Source organism: Amyelois transitella, chromosome 9, assembly GCF_032362555.1.
Source record: "Amyelois transitella isolate CPQ chromosome 9, ilAmyTran1.1, whole genome shotgun sequence".
Classification (NCBI taxonomy): domain Eukaryota; kingdom Metazoa; phylum Arthropoda; class Insecta; order Lepidoptera; family Pyralidae; genus Amyelois; species Amyelois transitella.
Window position 1 is genome coordinate 3,477,166 of NC_083512.1, and position 21,713 is coordinate 3,498,878.

Below are 21,713 nucleotides of genomic sequence, written 5' to 3' on the forward strand. Positions count from 1 at the left end.
ATGAATGTAATACTCATGTATTTGACTTTGCATTATCAGACCATTCTGCTCAAATTATTGAAATACCAAGAAATAAAATAGATAAGTTGGTTTCTTGGAGTGTTAAAACAAGAGACTTATGTAATGACAATTTGAATATATTTAAAAAACATATAAAATATTTTTCTTTCGCAGGCATTTATGATTCAGAGGATCCCAATACAGCTTTTAATTACTTTTTTGACAACTTTCTAATGATTTATAATCTTTGCTTTCCCTTTAAATTAAAAAAATATAAAAATGTTAGAAAAAATAAATGGATTTCGAAAGGGATTAAAATGTGTTGTAAAAAAAAAAGACAACTTCTGTGGAAACATAGAAGGTCACTATCCCAACAAACAAAAATAACCTTAAACAAGTACTCCAAGAAATTAAAGAAAATTATAAACTTGACACAAAAAGCTCAAAATTCGTTTTACATCAATAACGCAAGAAGTAAATCAAAAGCAACGTGGCAAGTAATAAATGATAAACATAAAACTAAACAGTATATTACAGAGATTCAATATGAAGGAACAACTATAACAGATCCTAAAGTAATATCTGATGCATTTAACTCTTACTTTATTGACAAAATAAAAGATTCCTCGTTTCTGTTAAATAACGCAGCTGATATTAATTTTCAAGCACAATCGATGTTTTTGTTGCCCATTCTGATTGAAGACGTTGAAAAAATCATTAAGTCATTAAACAATACTAATAGTACTGGTTATGACGACATTGCAACTAGGGTTATTAAATTTGTGTCTAAAGATATCGCTCCACATATATGTCATATCATTAATATGTGTATATCCTGTGGAATTTATCCGGAAAAACTGAAACCTACAATCGTAATACCACTCCATAAGAAAGGCGATAAAAAAATTATGTGTAATTATAGACAAATAGCGCTGGGATCTGTATTAACAAAAATTTTTGAAAAATATCTCCATGACTCTTTATATAAATACTTGACTAAATATAAAATTCTATGTGACGAACAAATGGGATTCCAAAAAAATAAAACTATTAATATGGCAATATATAACTTGTTGGACGTTGTCATGAGAAATGTAGATAATGGTAAACCTGTTTGTGTAATGTATACTGACATGACGCAAGCATTCGATTATGTCAATCGCAAAAAGTTAATAAACAAACTGAATGCATATGGGATAAGAGGTAACGTTCTTAGTTTATTACAATCGTATTTAGTCAATAGAGTTCAGTGCGTAGAAATATCAAGAATTTTTCCCAAAACTAAACAAGAGATAAAATATGTATCAGAACATAGAATTAATAACTTTGGCGTTCCTCAAGGAAGTGTATTAGGGCCTCTTTTGTTCCTAATTTACATTAATGACCTGCCCCAAAGCGTACAGCAAAAAATGGTATTATTTGCCGATGACAGTACAGCAATAATTAAGTGTAACGACCCCAGTAGATACGAATCTGATATAAATAAAACTTTAAATGACATTGTTGAGTGGTTGGGTAAAAATAATCTGAAAATTAATTTAAAGAAGACCGTTATTATGAATTTCTATAATAAAAAGCTACCTCCAAAACTAAATATAAATTATAATAATGAAAAAATAGAAGAAGTGCATTCTACAAAATTTCTAGGTATCTTAGTTGATTGTAAATTAACTTGGACCTCTCATATAGAGCAAGTTTGTACTAAATTAAGTAGATCAGCGTATGCATTGTTTAGGGTTTCGAAAAAGGTTAAGCTAGAAGTTGCTTTAGTGGCTTATCACGGTCTTGTTACGCCTCATTTGAGCTACGGTGTAATATTTTGGGGTAACTCACAGGATAGTATCAAGGTTTTTAGAGCACAGAAAAGATGTATTAGATCAATGTGTAATCTGCGCTCTAGAGATAGTTGTGTGCCTAAATTTAAATCGCTAAGAATATTAACATTCCCTTGTGTATACATATTGGAATTATGTTTATTTGTAAAATCAAATCCACTTTTATTTCCTAAATTTACGGAAACAAGAAAGAGGACAAATGACGTCAGAACTCAGTACAAACAAAAACTGATTACAGGTGGACATAAGACTGCTATGATGGGCAAAAATGTAATAGGTAGGGCACCCATTATATTCAACAAATTGCCGGATACTTTAAAAAATCTGGACATAATGACATTAAAAAAGAAATTAAAATTACTTCTGATTGAGAAATGCTACTATAATGTTCAAGAATTTCTAGATGATATTATTATAATTTAATTATTATTAATATGCATGACTCAGGAATTATATAATTATTTTAAATTGACAACAAATAAGGCTTTTTTAATTATTATTTAATTTTAATTTAATTCTTACTAATTAATTTAATTGCTTGTATGTTTTTGACTTTGAAATTTAATTGTAAATACGATATTGTACGTCCATTAGGACAGCTCACAGTGATGATCACAAATATGTAACAGCCTTTTAACCTGTGTTGCACAATAAACATATTTGATTTGATTTTTGATTTGATTTGATTTGGATTCATTCATTCATTTATATAGTCACGTCTATATCCCTTGCGATCTAACAGTCCTGAAGAGACTGATAGGCCACGTTCAGCCTGAAATTACCTGTAGCCTGTCACTATTTGAATCTCAATTCTATCATAAAGTCAAACATGACTTTATGATAGAATTGAGATTAAAATAGTGACAGGTTACTAGCCCATCGTCTAAAATACAAAATAAACAAAAATACAAAATGTAAACGATACAGTGTAGTAATACCTCCATTTATCACCGTGACTGTCGCTGATCACAGATAGGACAGCTTATTTCAGCCCTCTTGACGGTGAGACACTTACTGAGATCTCGCATTAAGATATTACGTCTCTTAACTGGTTTTTTAAAAAACTTTCCTCGATTTTTCTAAGATTATGGTTGAAGATATAAGAACGCAACCATTTATATTAACCGTGATAATCGTCTTGTTTATTGTAAAGGTCACTCTTAGTGTTATTTCATAAGTGACCATTTTTAAGTGTAAATAAATAATTTTTTTAACTAACTTTCACCGCGACTCCACCCTATATCCTTTTCCTTACTTCATAGTAGAAATTTTACAGAGATTGATCCATCAGCATGGTAAAGTAAAGTAAGGTAAGGTTACAAACAAACATACTTTTACATTTATAACAATTGGGATGTTAAAGTGGTTCCCGGGCCAATATAAAAATAAACAGGACCACTCCATCTCATTCTCATGGGTGTCGTAAAAAGTGACGAAAGGATAGGCTTAGACAAAAATATGTTACTTATATTACTCTTGAATACTTTGGCTAAGTATTTAAGGTCAGTTTCCCAAAATTCTATATTTTCTATGACTGAATTCGTTTAGTAAAGATTCCCGTTTTAATGTCCGTGACATGGAACGACCAACAGCCGGTGATCCGGAAACAAAGATGTAAGTGAACTCGAACAAAGAGTAACTAGCTGCGAGAGATATCACAAGACACTGAACCACCCGTCCAGCCATTTGGCACAAGTTAGCTCTGTGACAAATTTCCACAGCGAGTTCAGTGAAAACATCAAGTTTCTATTACAGAGCGCGCAATCATCATTATGTATAAATAAATGTAACACAAAGAACTTATAATAAACCTAAGTTCTTAGGTGTGACTAGAGTCTGAACTAGTTTTAGTGGAATTTTATTTTGGCAATATTATTAATGTCAGAATAATAAAAAACAAAAACCATCAAAACAAATTTATTTCAATCATCATCAAAATAGCGCATCTCGAATATATACATATGTTAGCAAATAATATGTGCCAATGACGCTAGTTTCATAACATGACAGGTTCAAATTTAGGAATGAAACTGCTTTAATAAAAAAAAAGAAGAAAAAAAAAGAGAAAAACTTAATTTTTTTTACAACATTACTGCCAGTTTCATAACTATACTTTAGCTGAATACGTACAATACATGGATGATCTGTTCTGAAGAACTAATACCTGAACTTGGTTTCCGATGGAACCTGTCATACAGGACACCAAGACTCTCCTCAGAAAGAGTACATGAGAGAGTAACTATTAGTAAAAGAGGCAGCCCAACTTAGATTGTTAGGGGAAATTATACAATATTAGTGCTAAAAATAAACTGAAGTATTGGGAGTTAGTAAATAGGACTATGAAAATGACTATAAATAGGAGTTCTTTATTCTAATCCACCACATGAAAAGGGTTATTTTGACCAGCCTTACGATTGTCTCTTGGGGTCGGTAGTGATGGGACCGTCTCTACCATTGGAATATTTTAAAAAATGGGATGAAGCACTATGCATAATATACTTACTTTAACATATAAGTGTAGCAATTATATATAATCGTAAACAGTGGGTGGGTGGGTAAACACTGATGCTTAGACACCTATTTTTAATTGTTTCACTTGCAAGCAAAGGAAAACCTACATACATACAAATAATCACATCAATGAATATCCCATGTGGGGTAGACAGAGCCAACAGGCTTGAGAAGACTGATAGGCCACGTTCAGCTGTTTGGCTTAATGGTAGAATTGAGTTTCATATAGTGATAGGTCGCTTAAAAGAAGAATCCCAAGTTTAAAAGCCAATCCCTTAGTCACCTTTTACGAAATCCATAAGAAAGAGATGGAGTAGTCCTATTCTTATTTTAATTGGTGCCGGGTACCACACGGCAAATGGAAATAGAATTAAGAAATTCTCTTTTCGTAAAAATAAGATTTCTGAAAACCGTACGAGTATGTACGCTCAAGTAAATGCACTCGAAAGAGATTAAGGCTTAAGCCGTCACAGAGATGTCATAGACTTATGTATTTTTGTTAAGGATCGCTTTATCCATAAAGCAAGTTTAATGCTTTAAGAGTGAGACCGTAAAGGTCAGAGGTAAGTCTTCTATCGTTGGTAAAATCTGTCCTCTAATCTTTTATTGATGATAAAAATATAATTTGTATATTGGTGTGTGGCGTAGGGGGAAGTCCCCCAGTGGCGGACACCTAAGGTTATTTCAAAATAAAACATAAAATATTTAAGGAATGTTTATAAAATTATGACTTATATTAGATAACAAAGTTAGAAATCAAATTAATTTAACAAAAATGCAACCTCTGCTAAAAAATAATTAATACTATCAAACAAACTTTGGTAACAAAAAACATAATTTTAAAAAGTGGCACCTAGTACCGGACGAATATTTGTGCACGCAACTGACACCAGTTTCATCACTGTTATAAATTCTTGAGGGTGTGAATGTTGTACTGTTTCATCAGCTTTTCAAGGTTGTCTTAGAAGAGATCCACTCGTGGTTTGTTAAATCCTACGGGGCGCATCATGCTTGTCGATTCCGGTGTTCTCAACGAAATGAATGCCTTTTCATGAAGTCGTAATTTTTTATTGCGACTTTTATTTTTTATTTATCAGCACTGCCTTTTTCTTTATTAAATCGATGAGGAATCTTCATGACTTCAGCTAAGTCGTATGCTAATTTAAGAAACTTCTTTTCTGGCATGCATCTATTCGATAAATCTTTAATGTGGTCCACCAAGACTTCTTCATACTCTGCTGAGAAGGTGTAAGTGAATCTACCTAACTTTGGTTTCATTGTTACTTCTTCTCGATTTAGGGCTTTTATTTAATGTATAGTGCTTTTAGGAATATTGTATCGCATTGCAGCTTGTCTTACACTCAGTTCTTTTGACATAACCTTATCAATAGCAGTTTGTAAGCTCTGTGGATCCCAGGATCCTTTCTTTTTCTTCTCTTCCATTTTAACTATCTTCTTTCTTCTATACTCTAAAACAAAATTAAATAATTAGAATAAAATACGTAATTTCTTACAAGAAATATCAATATGTTTACTGTCCGGCACTAAGGGACGACTTAGTGTCCGGTGCTAAGGGACACACATTTTCGTTCATTAGATGGTACCTACTAAAATTGTTTAAAAGATGTAATAATTTTCTACCATTTTACGGATAACAATCGAGTACTGATTTTATCTTTGAATACCACTCAAATGTAAATGCATAAATATACTAGAATTACTTACGTTGATATTTAGGTGACGCCGTGATTTCGAGCCTAAAACAGCAAATGGTTACTCCTGCCGCGGCCGTGTGCGTCACTGGCGAGGCGCGGCGCGTGATCTTGTACCTGTATGCCCCAGCACCCCTTTCACATGTATTTTGAAACGAACTGATTTGTACTCGCTTGATAGTACGAGTGTCCGGCGCTAGGTGCCGTCCGGCGTTACGGGACTTCCCCCTACATATTAAAACGTATTTATTCATTACGGGGTAAACAGAGGTGATACTCTCGCAAAGACTAAAAAGCCACGTTCAGTATGGCATCAAAAATTCGAATAGTGACAAGTTGCTAGTCCATCACCAAAAAGAAGAATTCCAAGCCTATCTCAAGTCTACCTTTAAGTCGCCTTTTGGGACATCCATTAGAAAGAAATAAAGTGATCCCAGTCTTAAGCGCCGGGAACCACACGGCACATGAACCTAATATATAATGTTTTTATACCTATAAGCCTGGTGTCCTACATTCGATCCCCAGTTAGGTCAAAAATAAAATGTTATTATTTTCATGCTGACTTTGACTCATTTTCATAATTTCTTTCTTCTTTTTCTTCATTTTAAGAGCTAACTCTTGTCGGTGGAGTTAAATGGTTGATAATTTTTTAATTAATTAAAGATAATTCATTGGCTCTTCACATTTATCAAGGTAAAATTGATCCAAAACTTTCATTACAGAGTTACTGACAGACAACGTACAGTTACGTCAATAACTACTAGGAGTAAAAAGCTAAAATTTTACATGTTTATTCCTATAGTGAAGCATCCAAAATCGGATATCCCACGGAAAGGAAGGAAGGAATGGGAAATAAAGAATTTTACGTTCTACGCAAGCGAAGCTGCTGTTATAATCTTGTTTGTACAAAATTTAATATCGTTACAAAAAATCCAATCTTTCTCTGCCATAATCTGCGTAATTTTGTCCGTAACTACGCCCTCGTCAGTGTCAGATATACTCTCTGTCTGTAAATACGGTAGAAATGTATCTAAAATACGAGGCAACAAGCCATACTGGATAACGACTATTGTGTTACACTCCCTGAGAATCACTGGAGTGGAAACTGAAGCCGACTATTGGGACGTGTCACGTCTTATTTCAAAGAATATTTTTTATGAAATACTTGGGTGATATTTCAGGAGATAGCTTTACTTTGGTACCTGACGAAAATGCTGGCTTCATGATTAGGTGGTTTCATTTTTTCAGCCCCCTAGTTATGCATAGGATGAGACCTAGGCTTACGTCATGTGTCCTTAGCCATGGTTACGCCCCCAATACTAGTAAATGTTTGATTTACTGGCTATATGTTAATCTATATATATATACATATTCTGAAGTTACATTTTTGAAATTTTATGCAAAATAATTTTTATTTATTTATTTTCAACAGTTATATTAAAATAAGGGAATGTTGTGATGTGAAAGAAGATGTAGTTACAGGAATAGAAAAGGGTATGTTAAGATGGTTCGGTCATGTGGAGAGGATGAATGAAAGCAGGTTGACTAAGCAGATATACAAGGAGAGTGTGGAGGGAAAGGTCGGAGTGGGAAGACCTAGACGAACGTATCTTGATCAAATTAAGGACGTCCTGGTAAAGGGTCAGGTCAAAAGTACCCGAAACCGCCGAGCTTGTATGAAGAGAGTTATGAATGTGGACGAAGCGAAAGAAGTATGCAGAGATCGTGGCAAGTGGAAAGAGGTAGTCTCTGCCTACCCCTCCGGGAAAGAGGCGTGATTTTATGTATGTATGTATGTATGTATGTATATTAAAATAACTTGTTTGCCTTTGTGCATCACGGTACATACCTACCATAGACGTATAGACTATAAGATCACGGATTCAGGTCATTGTTGACACGGTTTAAATTAAATACATTTTTATTAAGAAAAAAATGTAATAATAACAAAACAGACTGACAAATAACTAAACGCCAGTTGAAACTAAAAAACATCATAAAATGTAACTTTCTGCCGGCCGTCTGATATTTGAGAAAAATCTTGTGAAATCTGGCGAGGGCCCTTTATCCGGCAGTAAAACAAATGCGGGTACCATAAATCCTTAGGGAGAAATATCCTCGTATGTTTTATCTTTGACTGTAGATAATTATTTTATTCTATCAACCTTAGACCTCTTTTATCTTTAAATATACACGAAATATTTTTATGAAGTAGATGTTTTCTACCTACGTTTTTACTTGTACTCTTTTCGGGATAATTAGCTCTGCCTACTGCCCTAAAAGGATATTCGAATAATTTTCATAACAGAATACATATTTTCGGAAAAAAAATCGAAATTTTATATCTATTTTTGGAACGAAAAATTTTATAAACACACAAACGAATCTGATCAAGAAGATTCGTTGATTGTGGTTGTTGATTTTTGTCGTTCAATCAGGATTATATATATAAACGAAACATTTACATACAACATATAATTTCTGCCTAAGTTCAATGGTTGTGACAAGTTAATGTTCCCACTTTAAGATATCTCATTGCAGATTATAGTTACAAGAATACCAATTTTGCAAAATGAAGTTCATTGTGAGGATTTATCACATCTTTGACGTTCTGATCAGTTTTTTTATAATTCGAAACAATTCACAAATGTACCTTAATAAATAGAGATTCCCGTCCGGACTCCGTTTTTATCATTTGATTTTATTTTATGACGCCATTTTTATCGCCCGAAAAACTATCGCTGTTCCGCTTATTATGTCGTGAAACGGGACTAAACTTACACTATAATTTGTCCATATGATTTGAAATATATTTCTAATAATTTAATTAGATGACAATAACTGTATTGTCGCCTACGGAAAAACAAGGGCTTTCCTTTGAGATTTCTAGTTTAACGCGGCATCACCTTAACAAGTTCCGCCGAGTAAATGAATTTGTCTTAATTATAACCCTACTCCGCTCTGAGACCTTAAAGCTAATTAGCTCGTTTAACGGTAATTTAGTCAGGAACAGGAAGCAAGAATGCGACATAGGTATGGGATATCTTTTGCCTTTATTTCACAGGTTCGAATCGCAGATAACATTAAACCTAAATTTGTGTCTTCTTTTCTTGCGACTATTACTTCAGTATATCCCATAAGCCATGAAGACGCGACACATGTAATTAAAATCAAGTAGGTTACTGGTCTAAGAGTGAAGAAAATACATGGAATGTCTTTCGCTTTTCTATGATCAGGATCAAAACAGACAGTCAGGGAATGATCTATCATCTGCTTCACCGTATTTCATGATGACCGAGCAGTTTTATAACTTTCAAGTATCATCGGTAATACAAGCAGAAGGGATGGATTTCTTAGATCCTAATATCTACTAGTCTACAAAGTATTATTGTTAATATCATTATTAGTAAACTTAACAAAATCGCACAGACGATCGTTCAGCGCATCTGCCGTGTGTACGTGATCGAAATACGGAAGACAAACGAAGTGTCAAACGTTCCCGTAGATATAGCCAGGCGGCGGTAATTTAATAAGCAGTAAAAGACCCTAAAATAAACTCCAATTTTCTTTTACTTTTATCTATTTTCACGGTGGAGATTCACGTTGGAACAAAATATTGATGGAACAGATGAATAATAGCTTACTTAATATAACTTACATAGTATCTTAACATGCTAATGAGCTGATCTCTTAATTATTATGTAGGAAAGGGAGAGTGGCGGATTATTTTTTTTAATTTAATAACTTTAAAGCCAATTGCTTTACAAGGCAGGTTCTCAATCTATAGAAACATAACATATATTTTCATTCTTCTTCGATAATTGAGTTTTCGAAATATGAATGATGAAAAGAAATTGATTGGCCTGTGCTAAAATTTGTGAATGTCTCTTATATCTGTTAACACACTATTTTGTAAATAGCGATTCTTTGGCTTTAGATAAGTCGTAACGACCTCATTTACTACGCTCGAGTCCCTTGTAAATACCCAGCAATCGGTACCCGATCCAGAAAATACAGTATCCTTTCGGAAGTGGTCACTTGGGTATATACCTTGGACTTTTCCAAACGGCGTCACGCCCTATAAACCTTATTCGATTTGATTGTGTACTTTCATTCAATCTTTCGACTTATTTGTGGGTAAGTGAGAAATTGAAATGCTGTTATATATTGTATTTTAATGTTTTCAAAATTATTCTAAATTAATCGTTTTCATTGTGAGAAATATAATGAATTTCTTATGGAATAACAATTAATTTAGTGACTTTTCTACGTTGAATGGGTGACTGTGTATGTTTTGGTGTTAAAGATTTACTAGAAACTATTTTTATTTTTAACACAAAGTAAAATAAAATTTAGATAAATACAAAAAGCTATAAAAAAAACAAAAGAATCTAATAAAAAGAGTTTATTACAGTTGGAAGATAAAAATATAGTCTGTGTTTAAATAAATAAAGAATCGGGAACGAGATATCATTTCAATGGTGAGAAAATGTGACAAGTCTAGTTTTTACTTTTAGGTAATTTCGTTGAAAAGTGAACATTACAGGTATTTAGACAATGTATATTCGTCTACGGTTTAGATTTAAGATACATACATATAGTAACATCGATATCCCTTGCAGGGTTAATAGAGCCGAAATCTTGAAAGGTTTGATAGGCCACGTTCGGCTTTTTGGCTTTACAGAATTGAGATTCAAATTATATATATTTGATTATATAGATAAGATCTAAAAAAAATGTAAATTGACGTCTATGAATGCTGCAATGTAGTTCCGCCGCTTCTACACTGACGCTTTGGAACTAGTATCCTATTTTGAAAATAAATAATTTTCTTTCTTTGTTGGAAAGTGTATATATTACATAAACAATATCGGAAGCGTAGTCCCGAGGGAGTCGTGTTGTCTGATTAATTCAGACATTCGCAGATTGTATTAAGAGATTGTTCGCTATTAAAACCTTAACCGCCAAACTATGTTTACGAAATTCACAAACAGACCTAAATTTATGTATTAAATAACATACACATGCCAAAATTATACAATAGCCTTGATAAGGACCAGCTTATTGTTCGCTCTACTTGCAGACTTCTGTGTAGATTATATTCAAAAGATATAACGGTGATTGATAGCAAAGGGTTGTATAGAGTTATTCGGTAATTTTAGTAGATCATAAGAATAAATTCGTTTTAAAAAAAATTTTCTAAGTTTACTTTAGAAAATGAAATCCCTTTATTATGGTTTACTTTTCTGTAAATACATATTTTGATTTAAGTTTGTGTAGAGAAAAATAAAGAAATTTGAATTTGAATTTATTTTCGGGCTACAGAAAAGCTGTGCACTTTATCGCACCACAAACTTAGTAAGTCAAGTTTTTCTGTTTAGTAAGCTGGTAGAGACTACCAAACGACATTAAGACCGCCCTTTGTACATTTTTTTGTTTAATAAAGTTTTAAATAAATAAATAAATAAACCTATTCAATTAAGATATTATCTGTGATTGTTTAAACTGTACATGATAAATCCAATCACAGACAATCTTTTGCGAGTACCTATCAGTAGTCGGTCAAGGAATACTATTTAATAGATACTACTTAGGCGCCGTCTCCATTTTATACGTTTTGATTTTCTACGGCCCGTAGTTAGAGGGATTATGTTTTCTAATATAAGCTAATAGGGAATTATTTCACCATTGTAACCTAATAATCTCGCCAAAAAGTCAGTCTAAACACCTCTTTAGGCGGATTGAAATAATCCCAAAAGTCCCCTGTCCCAAGTGCTAACTGTGAATTTTCCTTACCAGTTGTCACCCGGTGACAAATTTTCCCACCTGTTCTTCCTCCTCCTCCTCCTCCTCCTCTTCCCATCTACATCAAAGGAGACAACTGCTATCTGGGATTTTAAAAATTAACTATTGCCAACCCTACGAATCCTTACTAAATTAGAATGAAGTATAAGGTCATTATGATACGCGGGCCATTCAGATCCGACAAATTAGATTATTATCTTCAGAGACATTGTCCTTTGTAGGCATTATTGTCTTATTGATATAAGTATTATGCTCAATCCGATATGATTTCGATGATCGTATTCTGCTTTGAAGGCTACCTTAAAGGTTAGGTACCTTTTTCCTACAGTTTTTAAGTACTTTCTTAATAAATAATAAATAAATATATACGGGACAAATTGCACGGATTGAGTTAGCCTCAAAGTAAGTTCTTCCATTCCCACGGGAAAGGCAATATAAAATATGTTCCCGTAATTTATCAACAAATTTTGTACTTATTTATTTGTCTACTTACCTTATCAGCATCCGTTCTGTTTATCATTACAAGTAAAACTTGAAAAAATATTTTTATTTAACGCCACTAAAATCGAGCAACAAAAATATAACGTAAAATTTTTCGTACAAAGAACTGTCTGTAGACATTCAGCCCTTTGGAGGTTTCAATTCAGCTATTGTTACTAATGAAAGCATGGACTCGCAGCTACGTGGAAATCCAGACTTTCATCTTCATTACTTTATCCCGTTAATTAATAAAATTACTCTTTTTATTTCAATAATTTTAAACATTGTTCAGTAAAATAGGTTGTCGTACTCGTACATCGACCGCGTAAATAAATAATGAAAACACCGCAATTCATCACTGAAAACCGCCTTATTTTTTCTCGAAATTTCTTTTAACATGTGTTACAAAATGAGTTTTATTTGGAAATCTGTTGTTTTAAGTATTCGTTGGTGCTTACCATGGGTCATGATTAAGCGGCGGAGTGGAGCCGAATTGCGGAGGACGGCTCACGCGAGCAGACTGTTGCTTTGGGCCCGGGCTAAAGCTGCGCGCGCACGAACCCCTGCCGCCCGCGCGCTGGCCCCGGCCGCCCCCGCGGATGAGCCGCCAATGACATCCTCTCTTTTGTTTTAATTGTCACTGTCTACTAATCATCGATGGTGGGTCAGGTGCATCAGGTGACTCAAAGGGATAGATTCGAACTGCGACCATAATACGCACAGTGGTCCTAAGATGTCACTGTCTACTCAATCATCACAGAGCTACCTCCCGTACATGTCGAGATGGTTCCATTGTCACCGCCAACTAATGGTGGGTCAGGTAGCTTAAAGCGTACCCGGCCTTAGGTAGTTAGGTAGCCTTGCTCATACCCTGGTTAAGGTTTGAATCCGATTGCTGCTATGTCAGTACTTACCTACTAATATAGATGATGCCGTCAATAAAAAACTCCTTTTGCTGCGGGTCTGGTGGATCGGTGGTGATAAACAGTGACCGTACCTGGGTTACCTCCCATATAAAGAAGGTGGGTTATGTGTTGGTCGACGGTGTTCATTATCACTATCTTATTAAATAGGTAGTCGAGTGGCTCAAAGGTATACTCGCTCTAATGCTAGCCAGGTTTAAACTGCAACCTCACGTCTAATTATATCTACCCCAAGGGTAGACAACCAAGGTAGTCTTGAAAAGACTGAAAGGCCGCGTTTGGCTGTATGGCTTAATGATGGAATTGAGATCCAAAGTGACAGGTTACTAGCCCATCGCCTACAAGAATTATCCCAAGTTTATCAGCCTTTCCTAAATTGACTTTTACAATCTGCACAGGATGAGAAGCAGCTGTCACACACTATGTTTTTCGTCGCGTACAGACCAGCATAGACGGTTGCACTGGATGAATGTCCTCCTACGCTTAATCGCCTTTTAAAGAGATTATTTTTACTCCAAGCTTTAATCCTCGCCCCTAGACAGGAGCCCGGATCGCCTGTAGACCATGGACTTGGATTGGTTAAGTCAGATTTTACACGGAGCGACTCCCTAACGTAAAGTACATCATGGTAATACGGACCCTAGATTTATGATTGAAATTTGGAAGATGTATTTTTAAATGAACCGCTTCTAAACGTTCTGTATGATTTTGAAAAATAAAATAGCAAGGAAGTGTAAGTGTACATGTAACTACGCTTGTAAGTACCTAGGTACTTTTAAACGCCGATTAATGTATTAAACTTGAGGGAGGCAGTTTATTTGGATAAGTATTCACAAATTTATTAAATTAAGCTTAGGGATGTTATGTAAGAAAAGTCACGGTAGATTAAGCAGTTATCTCTGTGGTCGCTATAAAAATCTACCAAGAAAAATCATAGTAGCAGTTACATTCGCCTACAAAGAAAATCCCCAAATATATAAGGCTTTCCTTTAATTGATTTTTAACTCTACGCCCAAATACAATATAGATTAGACTTAGGTATATAGACAATAAAGATTATAGATTTTAGAAGATTATTGTTATATGGTTATTCTATTATTTAGAACCACACGATATTTAATTGATAAAATTACTGCAAATTTCGTGAAAATTCGTTCCGTATCATTTGCGTAAAACAGTAACAAAGACCACCACATCCACACTTCCTTTCGAACTGTCTCATTTATAATAATAATAGGTTGTAAGAATAAAATCTGCAATTATGTCCAAAAACTGAGTGCTGAGTTCATTAACCTCACAACATGGTAGAAAAAAGGAAACTAAAACAGTACATAAGTATGTACATAAGCCTACTTACATATTTAATTAATTTGAGAAAACTCATTTTCCCCGTGTACCTACTTAATCAGTCTCTATTGTTAATCAATTAAATTTACAGGGGCCACAAATTGTAACTTTTACATAACATACTAGTTTGCTCAGGTTTCAGTCGTAACAATCAGAATGAAGATTCATTCCATTCAATTCATCTTCTTACTTTGCCGATCTAATAATCTAAACAGTAATTTAAAAAGCACACATTATTTTCATAAATCCCGCCAACCGACAAACAGACGTGCAACAGCAACAAGAATGCCAACCTTACGAACAAAATAAGGTATCAATTTATTTTTAACAAAATTATTTAATAATTGGTATCATGAAATATAAGAATTAAAACAATGAAATTAATAAAAGTTGTCAAATTTAAACAAATTGCTAAGATTACTGTAAATTTAAGGAAATATTAATAATAAGTTACTCAACAAACCCGTATCCGGTTGTTCAGTTCGGCCGCTAGACAGCGCTACTGTGGCGACGTCACTCGTGTATCTATAGTTTCCTTCTGTTTTGAAACCCAAGCTTGGTGATATAGTTGCATGAGAAATATTGTAAAAGCAATTAGAGAAGTGTTTTATAGTGTTAACCTAAAGATTCAGTAAGATGGAAAAGCGGGTCGCCTTAGAATCCAGAGGAAGGAATCCTTCACAGGTAAACAGCGTTGTATTTCTCGTTGTATTGGAATGTTTTGTCGATACGTATTTCGTGTGGTACTTTGGTGTAATAAATAAAATATACCTTTATAACTCATGAAAATTTTAATGGAATTGGTAGTGTCTAGCATAAAACAATAGCCATCATCAATTAAACCGGTCATAATTGGAGATGTGGCTATATTGTACATAGAAAATTAGCCATTACCGATTGTTACGTTTCATTCATGTGCACATAGTTAAATATTACTTTCTACGCTGATTATAAGCATCACATATCAAAAAGGAAATATTAAACAAGATTCCCTATATTCTCCAAGTTATATTTCATCCCTGATTGTTTGTGTAACAGATTTATTGTAAATATTCCCATATTGAGGTTAAGTGTCGAAACTTGCGATTTTACTTGAAATTTGTCAGTAAAAATGCATAAGTGTATAGATACAATAATAAACCTGTATCTCGTTATTTCCTAAACAATTTATTATTTCTTCCTAATGTGTAATAATCTGTAAAACCTTTGATTTCAAAAAATAGGGCTCATTGATTATAGCCTGTCAATGTCAATAGAAATAATGTGTTTTACCGAAGTGCTATTTGCTAATAGGCCTATCGAACGTATTTAATAAGACACGAAGTACTTATTTCAGCATAAAATCAATCAAAATTGCTATTAATAGCACAAAAATTGCGTAGTGTAAATTTGTAGTTAGCAGAATATAATTTCGCGCCCTTTCACCCATGTACAACTTTCGTTGATAATCCTACTACGACTTATGTACGGTAACCTGTAGACGTTATAAGTATGTAATAGCGTGTAATTAGTGATTGATTAACTTCAATTTTACAGCATTTGCACTTTACATCTGCATTCTGATATTGACGCACGCCTTACCAATACAGCGGCCATTTTTATTGCGTCGCGATGATTCGTGTCATCCGCCATTGCAAAATAAAGATTATCTCATAAAACTCCGTAATTACAGCACGGCAACTTTTAAGCGTGATACAAAATGCAAGACAAACACGCGCATTCTATGTTTCAATCAATATTTCCGCGAATTATTCACTAATTTCTAGGATTTAGCCAACTACGCCTGTATCTTTGACAACTCACACCATTTTGACGTTTTGGTTGCCCGACTTTAGATAAATACTTTACGAGCCAGTTTCATTTCTTTTATTTTCACCTAAACTAAAACTCCAGTCATCCTATTTTTATTAGAGTCATAAAATTTTGTTATGATTTTGCATGTCACAAGTCGCAAAAACGTCTACGTCCTGTTTGTTACATAAAGAAATTAATATATGTATGTAAGCCTATTCTATACCAACTTCCTGTTCCTGTTAAAGTACCTACGTTCGCTACATTTATATTCATACATAAAATATAGATAGTTGTGTATACAAAGAAGCAGATAGGTATATACCTACTCAGTAGCAACTAACAATCCTCATGCCTAATTGAATAAAAATACATTAAAATCTAACACGAGAAGGCAAGGCAGGCTGTTTAGTTATTTCATTCTTTCTCAAAAAAGAAAAACAAAGAACTTATAAAATTTCATGCTGTTATTAGTCTACAAAATAGTTCGCAAGTTGTTGCACAGATGGCGTTTGACATATTTAACTCTTCAACAAAACTTTTTTACAGGTAAAAGAGCTTAACTTGGACAACTGCCGAAGCACCAACATAGTTGGTCTCACAGACGAGTATGTCAATCTGGAAATACTCAGCCTCAACAATGTAGGGCTCACATCACTGAAAGGTTTCCCTGCTCTCCCCAAACTGAGGAAACTAGAGCTCTCCGATAACAGAATATCCAGTGGTCTAAACTTCCTGAACGGGTGCACGAAACTGACACACTTGAACTTATCAGGAAATAAAATAAAGGACTTGGAATCGCTGAAACCATTGGAAGAGTTCAAAAACTTAAAAAATCTTGACTTATTTAATAATGAAGTCACTGGTCTAGACGATTACAGAAATAAGGTGTTTGCATTGCACCCATCTCTGAAGTATTTGGATGGGTATGTATCTTACATTTTAAATCATGTAGTAAATTAATACTTTGTTGTTTGCTATGCTTTTATCTTGGCAGATAGTAGAATAAAGGTAAATAATCTATAAAAACAAGCCAGCTCAGAAAGAAAAGAGAAAATCCAGTTTATTATTAATATTAAATAAATTCCTCATTTAATTTTTCAGTTTCGACAAAGACGACAGGGAGGCCGATGACAGTGATGAAGAGGAAAGAGAAGAAGATGAGATGAATGGAAATAATGACAGTGATGAAGGTCAGTATTTCATAAAATAAACTTCAATAATGGGAAATAGAACATTTGTCTTTCACTAACATTACTTATTCATAAAAATATTCTAACAGTCTCTGATTAATCACCTCAAACTTACACCACCTTTAAAGTCTATGGGGTAGTCATTCAGCTACACAACTGCCCTAATTTTTATAAATGGGAAAGTCACTTCCTAATTTGTTTATTGCTTATTTACACCTTCATTTCTCTTCTGAGATATACCTAATTATAAAATCTAATTATATATAGAATGGGAAAACTTGAAATTTCATTAACCATATTGGTAACAGTAATAAATCAAAACTTCATAACTGCAAAAACATCCTTTGCTTCTGGTCTTCAAAACACAATATTGTGGTCTATAACTCTGTAACTGGCTTCCAGATCTGGACATAGATTTGGGTCCGTTGGTGATTGATGATAGTGTGTCCGAAAGGCCGGTTGAGAGCAGAACCACTTTGCCAGTATTACTGTACACAGTCTATGGTCTCCTATTCCACATGGGTTATCTGATGAAACGTAAGCATCTTATTTACTGTGATGATGCTTAGTCTATTGGGAGTCTGTGTTTATGATTGCTCATCATAATATTGCAGTTTGTGTCCCATCTATTATATCTATTTATGCCCAGGAAGGGAGATCTGTTTGTCTATGACCATGATTTAAAAATGTGAGTGCAGCTGGTTTTTCACAATGTTGGCAAGGCATACAATTTTATGCCGATATTCCTCTTTTTATCTGTTTGGCATATAAGAGAGGAAAGATCAGACATGTGCCTTATCTATCAACATTTGTGAATAACCGTGCAGGTAATTACTGTGGAAAGACCGTCAGACGTCGTCGTGTACTTTGTAAAAGAAAACTTGCTTATTTTTTGACATACATTCAGAGTGGGCTGAATAAAAAAAAATCTATATTTTATTTAAAAGATAGTCCTTCGAGGACACTCTCGGGCATTTTTACATTTAAGTAAATTCAATTTAAGCTATTTCTAATAAATTAGTATTTGTCAAAAAGCTACAAAGCTATCTAAACCCTTAACTTGCTAGTGTCCTCAAGATGTTATATAATTTAATTAGTTTCCATTCTTGTATATAATTCAGAAAAGAATTACCATAGTCTCTTGAAGTTCACGTTGTTACGTAATGTTGCAGTGCACATATTAAGAAAATGCTGCAGTGCAGTTTGCTTCTGCAATCACACTTTGGAAGTGTCAGTGAATTTAGTTTTAAGTAATTTATTTGACATAAACCAATGTTGTAAAATAAAAAAATGTACAATTAGTGAGTGATGTGTAAAATGCCCCAATAATAATGTATAACAATTTGAATTTGTTATTTTTTAAGTTCTTATACTTCTATTTCTTTCTTGCAGGTTCTGAGGAGGAAGATGATGAGGATGAGGAAATATCTCTGAGTGCAGTCTACAAAGATGATCTCGGTAATAATAAATTCTAGTTATAAACATTGAAAATAAATATTTATTATTACAGAAAAGCTGCTATATACACATCTGACTTATAAAGTCAGCACTTCACTGGGAGTCGGGTGTCATCAAATAGCAATATGAATACTTGCGATGAACACCATGCTATTACTATTCTATGCTTTCTAGCTAATACTTTTATCAATAGAAAGAGCCATAGTGCAAGTTGACAGCCCATCATCTAAAAGAAGAATCCCACGTTTATTAACCTATCCCTTTTAACCTATCCCTTAATCGCCTTTTATCACATCAATAGGCAACAAACATCTACAGGCTAGAGAGGTAGTCGTCCTATACTCAAGTAACGGGAACCACCCAACACAATATTAATGGAATTGTAAACATTTTTCAGAGGAAGAAAGCTCGGCCAGTTCCCTATACGAAGATGGCTCTGACGTTTCGGAGGAAGAGGATATAGACGAAGATGGCGAAGGGGAAAACGACGCGGAGGGAGACCACAACAATAAGGTCCAAGGTACGTGTACAAATTATAAATGTCTACTTGTACGTGTATAATGGCTAATTGTACGTGTGTAACGTATATTTATTGGGCCAATGGCAAGATTCTGAAGTTTTTTTTGACACATTATACAGATCGCCTCTAGTAAATTCGAAACTTTCGAGAAACTAATTCAATGATACTAATATTTTATAATAAATACTTGTATAGATAAACATCTAAGATCAGATAAAGTTCGTATTCCATCATGCCCTTGCTGTAATTCGAACCCGGGACCTCCGATGACATAGCCACGCGTCTATAGCTGCGCCACAGAGGCCGACACTTGAAAGAGTTACATTGATATTGCGATTGTAAGAAAATGGAGCATGGAAATTGCATGGACAACAAAACTGGTTTAAGTACGTGTTATAGTCTTCAGACCTTAAGCTTGCCTAACCCATGGCTCTTACCTGGATGGGCAGGCTGAGACTACATCTTTTCACTATTTATAAATAATAAGAATGTCGTAAAAGGCGACTAAGGGATAGGTTAATAAACTTGGAATTCTTCTTGTGAAAGATGGGCTAGCAACTTGGCACTATTTGAATTTTTATTCCATTCTAAAGCCATACAGCTGAACGTGCCCTTTCAGTCTTTGCATAACTGTTAGCTCTATCTACCTGTGAAGACGTGAATATATGTATCTATCTCTTAGCTGTATGGTTCCCGGCACCAATAGAAAAAAGAATAGGACCACTCCATCTCTTTCCCCTGGATGTCGTAAAAGGCGACTAAGGGATATACTATTAAACTTGGGATTCTTCTTTTAGGCGATGGGCTAGCAACCTAGCACTATTTTAATCTCAATTTCTATCATTAAGCCAAACAGCTGAACGTGGCCTATCAGTCTTTTCAAGACTGTTGGCTCTGTCTACCCCACAAGGGATATAGACGTGACCGTATGTATCTCTTTTCCACAGACGGTGAGGACAATGCAGACGGCGAGCCCGAGGAGAGTACCCGGGGTAAAAAGCGAAAACACGAGGACGACGAGAATTGATTGCCTTAAGCAGAGTTATCTTACTAGTTCGTAAGTGTACAGCGCTCCGATGCGTCGGACAATAAACCCGGACCGCCGCCTTCGCTATGTCCACCAAATATGGTTCTTATCTTCCACCAGCATTATCAGAAATCTTCAAAAATATCGTTTGTACGTGTGTAACGTATATTTATTGAGCCAATGGCAAGATTCTGAAGTTTTTTTTTTGTCTGTCTAGAAAGAAGTGTGCAGGGATTGTGGCAAGTAGAAAGGTTTAATTTGTGTCTACTCTTCTGGAGAAGAGAAGTAATTTGATATCTCTGTATTAAGCGTGTATTTCAACTTCTTTATTCCAAACTAAATTTGAACATCCTTAAATGATTCAGTAATTGAAACATGCTTTACCTAGTAAAGTACCTATGTATCGACGTAAATAAACCAAGAGAACACGACATGTAGAATGTCTACTTGAAATGGTTTGCTATTCATAATTTGACCGTAAGCTAACAGAACATGGAAATTATAAGCAGTTAAAAAGACGATATTTCTGTCTTGAGTGGTTTTTGTGATCATCAGCATATAAAAAAAAAACTTTATTTTTATATTATCCATGTTTTTATTTTCTATTAATTGTAAATGCTAAATTTAAACTTTAAATATCCACCAGTAGTAGTGATGGGTCGACGACGAAACGAGATCGATTATGGTCGATGGTAAACTGCTTGAATCGTAACTTTCGATTAGGTTTCGGCGTGAACTGGATGTATTGGATGTTTCATTTTTGAACTGTTTCATCACGTCTAGTGCGTTGAGACGCAAGCGCGGGTCGTTCACGCCGTCAACCAGTTTTAAGCGTGAACCGTCGACTAGTTTATCTGTTCACAGCGATAGTCTAAAAAACGGCTCGTTTATTCAATGCTCATCTCAAGTAGAAGGTGACACTATTACAGAGATAGTTTCTATTTGTTATAATTATTTATTCTGCGCAACCATTTCAATTGTTCAATAGTATTTTTTTACATTTTATTTGACATCCACGGGCAAATAAATTGAACACGAAAACGTGTTTCTTCGACTACTATTGACTATCCTTTTTTGTCTTTTTCAATCTTATTTTCTAGTTTGTATCAAT

General features: G+C 34.3%; 1 protein-coding gene across 2 annotated transcripts; it reads left to right on the top strand.

Annotated features, from left to right (window-relative positions):
- The first annotated feature begins 15,108 nt into the window (after positions 1 to 15,108).
- LOC106134742 (acidic leucine-rich nuclear phosphoprotein 32 family member A) lies at positions 15,109 to 21,383 on the top strand. Of its 2 annotated transcripts, XM_013334867.2 has the most exons (7): positions 15,109 to 15,297; positions 16,954 to 17,330; positions 17,509 to 17,597; positions 18,000 to 18,134; positions 18,990 to 19,055; positions 19,453 to 19,575; positions 20,523 to 21,383. In XM_013334867.2, the coding sequence occupies exons 1-7, from the start codon at positions 15,250 to 15,252 to the stop codon at positions 20,600 to 20,602; spliced, it is 918 nt and encodes a 305-aa protein (XP_013190321.1). In that variant the 5' UTR covers positions 15,109 to 15,249; the 3' UTR covers positions 20,603 to 21,383. The 2 variants fall into 2 exon arrangements, with proteins under 2 accessions (XP_013190321.1, XP_013190322.1); XM_013334868.2 differs by lacking the exon at positions 18,000 to 18,134 and having other exon boundaries at positions 15,113 to 15,297.
- The last annotated feature ends 330 nt before the right edge of the window (positions 21,384 to 21,713 follow it).